The sequence below is a fragment of the Punctularia strigosozonata genome (genome assembly GCF_000264995.1).
Source record: "Punctularia strigosozonata HHB-11173 SS5 unplaced genomic scaffold PUNSTscaffold_3, whole genome shotgun sequence".
NCBI classification, from domain to species: domain Eukaryota; kingdom Fungi; phylum Basidiomycota; class Agaricomycetes; order Corticiales; family Punctulariaceae; genus Punctularia; species Punctularia strigosozonata.
Genome location: NW_006767435.1, coordinates 1232162 through 1239923, shown reverse-complemented (window position 1 = coordinate 1239923; position 7762 = coordinate 1232162). Strand labels below are relative to the sequence as shown.

At 55.4% G+C, this 7762-nt stretch overlaps 4 protein-coding genes across 4 annotated transcripts in view; 2 read left to right on the top strand and 2 right to left on the bottom strand.

Moving 5' to 3' along the window:
• The window catches only part of PUNSTDRAFT_98678 (uncharacterized protein), a gene marked incomplete at its 5' end in the record, with an annotated part of 2787 nt that extends 1590 nt beyond the window's left edge, over positions 1-1197 (top strand). Inside the window, 2 exons of the mRNA XM_007381009.1 lie at positions 371-941; positions 998-1197. The remainder of the gene's footprint in view (positions 1-370; positions 942-997) is intronic.
• A 279-nt stretch (positions 1198-1476) lies between these two features.
• PUNSTDRAFT_118890 (amino acid transporter) lies at positions 1477-5336 on the bottom strand (the record flags this gene model as incomplete). Its single annotated transcript, XM_007381008.1, has 12 exons — positions 4966-5336; positions 4549-4906; positions 3967-4490; positions 3308-3909; positions 3189-3258; positions 2961-3131; positions 2649-2897; positions 2250-2597; positions 1819-2177; positions 1735-1751; positions 1640-1679; positions 1477-1579 (listed from the first exon to the last, which is right to left on the bottom strand). The coding sequence occupies exons 4-12, from the start codon at positions 3541-3543 to the stop codon at positions 1477-1479; spliced, it is 1593 nt and encodes a 530-aa protein (XP_007381070.1). The 5' UTR covers positions 3544-3909; positions 3967-4490; positions 4549-4906; positions 4966-5336.
• Positions 5337-6321: 985 nt separating this feature from the next.
• PUNSTDRAFT_131704 (uncharacterized protein) lies at positions 6322-6949 on the top strand (the record flags this gene model as incomplete). The annotated part of the gene is made up of 2 exons (XM_007381007.1): positions 6322-6736; positions 6819-6949. 2 exons carry the CDS (start codon positions 6322-6324, stop codon positions 6947-6949), a joined length of 546 nt encoding a protein of 181 aa, XP_007381069.1.
• A 598-nt stretch (positions 6950-7547) lies between these two features.
• PUNSTDRAFT_15694 (uncharacterized protein) lies at positions 7548-7724 on the bottom strand (the record flags this gene model as incomplete). Its single annotated transcript, XM_007381006.1, has 1 exon — positions 7548-7724. A coding segment is annotated over one exon (177 nt), but the record flags the coding sequence as incomplete, so codon positions are not given.
• Positions 7725-7762: the final 38 nt, after the last annotated feature.

Genomic DNA, 7762 nt, shown 5'->3' with positions numbered 1-7762 from the left:
CTCGCCGGCCGTCTTGGCCCGCTTGGCGCACCTCAACGCCTGCTACGAACATGTATATCCTGGGCTGCGGTACATCACTTTCGTGAACGGCCGGACCCGCGCGGAAGTGCTCGAGGAGATGGAGGCTGCGCTTGGACTGAGGCATTCCTTACTGCCGGATCAGCCTCCGATAGCGGAACTGCAGGTCGTGTCGACGGACTCGAATGAATGGGTCAGCGAGATGCAACGCGCCGTCGTGGACGTAGGCAGGATTGCGAAGAGCAGAGCGTCGTCACTGGGCGGTCAATGAAGCCGCGGACGGATATCATAGTACGCCTTCACAACCATCTGTCCGTCTTAATTCCGAACGGTCATTCCTCACTTTGTTTAGAGAGTAACCCCAGGCGTTGCCCTATGTACCGACTACTATCAAAAGGCGATAAGCGCCTGATACACTTGTAGGGGCCATGATTCTATACATAGACAGCTGACCTTCATAAATTGATGCGGAGGACATGCTCATCAACTCTGTCACGATCCCCGCTTGCCAAAAATAGCACAGATGCAGAAAAGCCGCCGCGCACGCTGGCTGCTCCCTCCCATCGACATGTTAGATCTGGTCCGGAACACGCACGGCATCCCAGCTACGACTTCACGCTGTCCGAGACTGTCATGCAGCACATTCCGCGATGATAGCGAGCTGGACATGCCAGTGTTCGCCGACCAGTGCCGAACAGCGCTGAGAGGATAAAAGGCGAGAAGGGGGCGCGGTGGGGCGTAAGGATCGTTCTCATCCACAATGAAGCTGACACAAGGTCTCTTCACAATCGTATCCGCGCTGTTGCTCGCCAACGCTGTGTTGGCCACACCGTACGCCCTTCCCGAGCCCATCCCATGCTGCCAGCCGCTGCCGGGAAAGACGACCTGCTCGAGCAACAGCGGACCGCGCTGCTCTGGATGCTGTGAGTTGCCATATCCTCGCGACAACGGATGTGAATTGAGGTTGTGTTCTTGGCAGGCCTTGAATGATTCCATGAAACCGGAATACGCGCGTTAGGAACAATTTGACGTGGAGGCGGACGGTTGTGGCTGGTCAATGCTGCATTCCGGGAGAGATTCAGATAAAACACGGACGGGAGGCGTGATGTCGCTAGCAATCTCGAGCATGAGCGCTGCAGATAGGTATTACTTTGAATGGAACGACAATTACTATCACCGAGATCATCCCTGCACTTGTCCGCAACCTCAGCGCGGCTGACTTGGCCCTTGATACGATGTCAACCACGCTATCGAAGCAGCTTACATCTTCCCTTTCAATCATTGCATGCCTTGATAGGATCCTCGTCAACTGTTGCGATCCACAAGGTAGATCCATTGTATTCGCATTAAACTACGCATGCGGGACAGGCGACAATGCTTCCGGCACGAGACGTGAAACAGATGAGGCATCTTCGGATCCATCCTTGACTGTTACCGCTTTCAGATGAGTAAATCGTCCTATTGGTCCTTGTGGGGAAGTCGTTGCAGGTTCGGTCGGGGTCCTTTGAAGGTTTTGTAGCCCTTGAACCACCAGTAGCCGAACGCAATGATCTGGAAAGGTCTTGAAGATATCATAGCAGAATCAGACGCATGCTCGGCAACACACGAACTGCGAACTGACAGATATATGACGACAGCCCAGTTCATGTCCACGGCGTTGGCTGTGCAGAAGCGTCAACAGCGAACAGACGAATGGACGGTAAAGAGGCTACTAACGCATCGGACCTTCTGGGCTGTAGGAAGAAACGTTGCAGTATCAGAACGTCGCGCAATACTGGGACGAGGGGAGACGCTACTCACAAACTGACAAGCAGAGTGATGAACACATTCCACGCCACAGCGGTCCATCGTACAGCTCGCGAGAAACGGCCGAGATTGTATGGTCCGTTGCGGTATTCCGGATTATTCTCGTACAGGCATCGTCCCAGTACCGGGAGGATGTACCCGATCTGGCCAGCGAGCGTGCTGCCCGGGAAGAATGCTTGAAAAGCGGTGTCGGAGCCGATGGAGATCACTCCGAAGGCTGCAGAGAGGAGGAAGACAACGAGCGAGGCGTTGTTCGGCGTCTGCGTGCGCGGGGAGACGCGGCTGATCCAGTCGGAGAATGGCAGGGCCCTATCGCGCGAGTATGCAAAGTAGATCCGGGACGCCGCAACGAACTGCGGGAGAAGAACGAGTTGAGTTTCAGAATGTTAGTGCAAAGATAAACTCGGGACGGACGCCCGACTCACGAAGGCGACGCCACACGCGAACTGCGTGAAGGCGTTGATGGCCATGAGGGCGATACCGCCCTTTGTTCCTAGTACGTCGGCCATGAGCGTTCCGATGGGTTGTCCCAGGGGATTCGCCATGAGCGAGTCGATGTCCGTGGCGCAGAGAGCCAAGGAAATCAGGTAAACGAATCCCAGGAAAACACTGGACCAGGTACTCCATATCATCGCCCGTGGCACGGTAATAGCAGCGTTGGACGTCTCCTCCGCAACGTGGGCGGCCACGTCGTAGCCAGCGATGGTCCAAGTGGCAGAGAGGAATGTCATACAGAAGGACCAGCCCGCGGGCCAATCAATCTGATTTTGGCCCTGGATACATGCTTAGCTTGTTCAGATGATTTCACATGGGCGAAGACCTACTTTGGTGAAAATATCTTTGGCAGAGTTCAGATGGTCGGCTTTGATGGGCAGGAGGATGGTGACGATGACCAGCACAATAGTGCCAATGAAGTACGCCCAGATATTGAACCAGCTGACGTAGCGAGTGGGCAGGGAGATGACAAGGTACGAGGCAAACATCATCGCTAGATACACGAGGTAAATGTGCCAAGACATCGGTTCGTACTCTGGCAAACCGACTTGAAAAGTCGCAACGAGCAGTTGCGCTGCCTATACATCCCAAGATAAGTCAACCATGATGCCAGGAACGCAATATAAGCCTCCAAATCTCACTGAGTAGGTGATGGAGACACATGAGAGAGGCGTATATATCAACATTGACCAGGCCACGATGTAGCAGGATAACATTTTCCACCTGGGTGATGCCGTCATATACGCCCAGTAGTACAGTCCGCCAGACGTGGGGTAGGCAGACGATAGTTCAGCTAGGGAATACACGAGGAACTGCACGCATAAAATTAGGAAATACGGCATCACGTTCGCTCAAAGTGCGATACACACCTGACCCATGACTGCTGCAATCAACCACCCCCAAGTCATGCCGATCAGACCCATGTACCCCATCGTGTACCTGCGCGCCGTCAGTAACCTATCAGGACAGTTGTGCATAGGGTGAGCACCATATCGTGGCCGCAATTCCTGGTAAGACGGCAAGCTCGCTAGACACGAGGGAGAACAGGCCCAAAAACGTGAAGTCGCGACGGAACTCCTGCTTATAACCCATGATCTCGAGGTAGGCGTCGTCGTCTGTCGTGTCAGCGACCTCAACGGTCGTCCCGGCCTGGTAGCCAGGCTCATGCTTCTCCATGTCATCCGCCCTCTCGTCGAAGGAGCCACGCGAATAGGAAGAAGACATTGTCTCCGTTGTACGACCAGGACGTCCTTTGACTTGGCGAAGGTTTTATATTACCTGGAGGTCGTCGTAGCGAGAGGAAACGCACCAAGCCCCCCGAGAGGCTCTTATCGCTGCTCCCTCGGAAGTACAGTGCCGTTAGGGAGTAAAAATAGCGGCCCTGTTCTGTGCGGGGAAGCAGCGGCCCACGCTGTAACCGGAGCTGTGAGTTTTCGTCTACTCATCAGTCTCATAATGTCGCCAGAAGGTGCCGCTGGAACTCATGACCTGCAAATTTGCGCGTCGAGGCCAATCTAGAACGGAGGCAGACGGTGTCGACGCCACACATTTTGATGTTCCACAGGAACATGGAAGGGAGGAACGTTGTCGCTATGAAGTCTTAAGTATGGGCGTTATGAGCGCTGGAACCGTGGAGCAGTAAGTTACCTTGAATTGCGCGACAACCAAAGGAAGCTTTCCCGCTGCTGATTTCCACACCTCTCGTCATGTGGAAACTGCGTTGCAGCTGTCATCCGTCACACAGCCTAAGGATCCGCTTGACGGCGTCTGCTAGTTCGGGCATGCAAGTTGCTTCTTCCCTGGCTAGCCACCTCCTCGCTAGGCCAGCTACTACATCCTTCGCCGGCCCCTCGTCAATCCAGCATCCTTGTCTGATCTTCCACTTGCCTGGCCCCCCGTCTTCCTCTTCATCGGCCTCGGGTTGACCGTCTTTCTTGTGGTAGACGTGTTCGATCGCGTATCCGACAACATCCCAGAACTCCGCGAAGCTCCAACCCCAGCTTGGTTTGCACATCTGAACGTAGACCAACGTATAAAACTCGGGAAGAGGCGTGATAGAGGAAAGATCCGAAAGTAGCGAGACGCTGGTGCTGACTTGATCCGCAAGGCCATCGTACATATTCGCGATGCAGGACGCATTGGCCCAGTTGTGATTGATGGAAAGCGTGGAGCTGGGCATGGACATGAAAAAAGGGTGCATATATGCGGCGATCGAAAAGTAATGCTTACCCAAAATTCTCCACCGAATGATACCACCCACTGGGGACGAACATTGTTTCGTTCGGGTACTGCCATACCACCAAGCATCGCTTCCTCGCCTCCTCTATCGAAGGGTAATCCTCTGACTTCAGCTCCGCGGCCCATAAATCCGCGATGGGTGGCGGTTCGCGTGTCATCCGATGAAAGAGGAGATGCGCGTCGGAAGGGGCTAAAAGTAACCAGCGTTTGACACCGGTGATAGAGGTTGACCATGAATGCGAGAGGTAGACGTCGTGGTGCCAGGCAGTTTGCGTCCCTGCAGTACCGAGGTAGAGGAAGCGGTAGTCGTCGGAGGTGCGGGCAAGCGCGTGCGCATTCATCCAGTCATCTGGAAGCCGCGTTTGCATGATTGATTTTGATCATGAGGGTATGACGTCTACGACGTACCTTGGAACAAATCGTACAATCGGTACGCCTCGTAATCCGGCCTGGCAAGGCATAGATGGAAGTCCTTCAGATACGGACTTTCCTGTCCTTCTACTCCCTCTCCCTCTTGCGCCTCATTCCAGACGCGTAAAAAGTTATCGAACGACATTTCCTCTCGTTTTTCGGCACCGTACCCATCCTGCGACCCGGAGAAGGCTACGGTCGCCGGCTTAGACGATCCGCGAAACGTGGCTACGATCGCCTCGACATTTGGGATGAGCTGCCCCGACTTCTCGTCAGGCTTTGTCCATGGAGTATGACACGGCCATGCGGAAGGCAAGTTCGGATCATCGAAAATAATAGGGCGAAGAGGCAGAAGGTAATCCGTCCGGAATTGCTCATACGTCGGTGGTTCGGCAAGGAAGGCGATCGGGCGGATCGATGTTTTGGTATAGATGCGGCTTGAACCTGTGGGGTTCGTCGTTGCATCCATCAAGGGTGCATAGCAGCATGTAGAACAGTATATTCCGAGCTTGACGAGGGGGGCTCAGGGTGGGCTCCTGATCATGTGACCTTTTGCAGTATGTTTCCAGGATTTGCCGCTGGCCGTGTTCTAACTACCTTCCAACCTTTTCCTTCGTTACTGGTCAAGCGAGGATCGGCCGCGCAGCAAGCGCGGCCTTTAATCAGCGGACATGAGACTACTGGCGGAGAGAACGAGATTTATTTCACGAGTACTTGGCTTGTGGCGCAAAGTTTATGCCTGTCAGCTTGCTTGCGTTGATCCCAACTTCCATATGCTCTTGTCCCGGATTCTGCTGGGCACTCATTCGATCCTGCGGGTTGGCATAACGCGTACCTGTGCGCTGTTGCAAGCAGCATGCATGCTATGCATTGCCTAACCTGGGAAAGGCGGCGCGCTCTCGTCATTGCACATTGGATGAATGAATCCTCCCAGGGCCTCCGACGCTTAATGGTCATTCACACTGCACATATACCACGAAAATTGAAATCCGAACCGCGCCCGTAGATCTTTTTGGTAATGCGAAGATCCCCGACAGCACCGTGTGGCCATCACCCCATCTAAACCGCACTGCTCGCGACGCAAATGCCTATTAGTATGAACGAGTGTGTTTGATCGTCTATACCCATCACGTCACACTCTCACCATCTTCGAAGTCGGCTCGGGTCTTTCCTATAGAGCATGCAACGACTTTCGACATTGGTGACATCGAGGTCCCAAAGTAGATCGCCTTATGGCATGCCGCCCTTGCGTGCAGCGTCCGGGAAGGGCCTCGTACGCGGCGTGCGGCATAAATACCATTCATACCGCGCCCTCCAACATTACCCACCCTCCCAGGATACCACACACCGACCATGCCTCCCGTCACCATCCGGAACGACGCGTCGTCCACCCTGAACGTCGCCCGCACGCTCGGCGCCCCGCTCGCGTGGCGCAACTCGCTGCAGCCCGGCGAGTCATGGACGCACGAGTCCGCTCCCTGGTCGTATACCTTCGAGATCCGCCGCGACCTCGGCGATGTCTCCCAATTTTCCCTTGAAGACTCCCTCGACGCCGCAGGCACGATCGGCACCGCGGTCGCCGCCGGCGTCGCGAGCGTCGCGACGGGTGCTCTCGGAGCTTTAGGCACGCTCTATCAACTACTATCAGCACTGTGCATCGAGATCCTGACTGGGGGAGACCGCTTAGGCACGCTCTGGGGGTGGCCCGCCGCGGCGCCCAAGGCCGCGTTCGGGGCCGCCGGATCGCTCATGCACGCGGCCCACCTCCGTGAGTTCTAGATCTTATGCTCCCCTGGACGATCCCAGAGCCAGTGTCATAATCGAGGAATCTGACGGCCGTGTCGGTTCAGACGGAGAAAAGTGGGGCGAGGAAGCGCCTGGCTTCGTGCACCGCGCGCACTGGGTCGGGATCGGTTTCGAGCCCAAGACGTTCGTGATCCGCGAGATAGGGGGTGCGTTCCGCTTCGAGGAAAGTGGGTAGGGAAAAGGTTGGTTCATATGATACCATCGCCGCTGCCTGCGTATATGGCGTCCCTCTGTGGAGTGTGCGCACGCGATCGCGTAAAGTACAACGGCTCGACATTTTCCGACATAGGAAAGAATGATGATGGACTGTTGAGAGTGCTCAGAATTCCCCGCGTACCAGTACATATGTACATCAGACGCGTTGTCAGACAACAGTTGGTGTTGTTACAATCTATGCAATAGTCGCAAGCATCACGACCGGTCACGGTGTCCGAGTCCACACCACCCCCAGAACCATAAACACCAGCGCGCTCGAGTCGTCGCCAACTACAGCATACGCGCGCGTAGGGTTGGATTATCACATAGAGGAAGGGGAAAAGAAGGGAGGGAGGTATGAGCAGACAGAAAGGAGGGGAAAACGTATAAATCAATTCGTTAAAAAAACAGCACACATATCCTTCTTGGCGGACATCATCGAAGTCCTCCCCTTCTTCACGAAATCTTCATCATCGGTCCCGCGTACTTCATCAAGCCGTCTCAACCTCGTCCCAACTCCTCTTTCCACCCGTCGAGGCAGCGGGCATCACCGGCGCCGCGCCCGCACCGGTAACACCGACCACGAGCCCCTTCAACCACCCGTTCTCCCTCCTCAGCGCCTCGCACTCGCGCTCGAGCTCGCTCACGCGCTGCTCCATATCCTTCGCACGCTTCTCGAGCGCCTGCTCGCGCTCCTTCTTCTTCGCGCGGAACCGCGCTGACGCCGCCGTGTTCCGCCGACGCTTGTCCTCGGCCGTGGAAAGCGGCGTGGAGAGGTTTCCCTGCGGCTCGT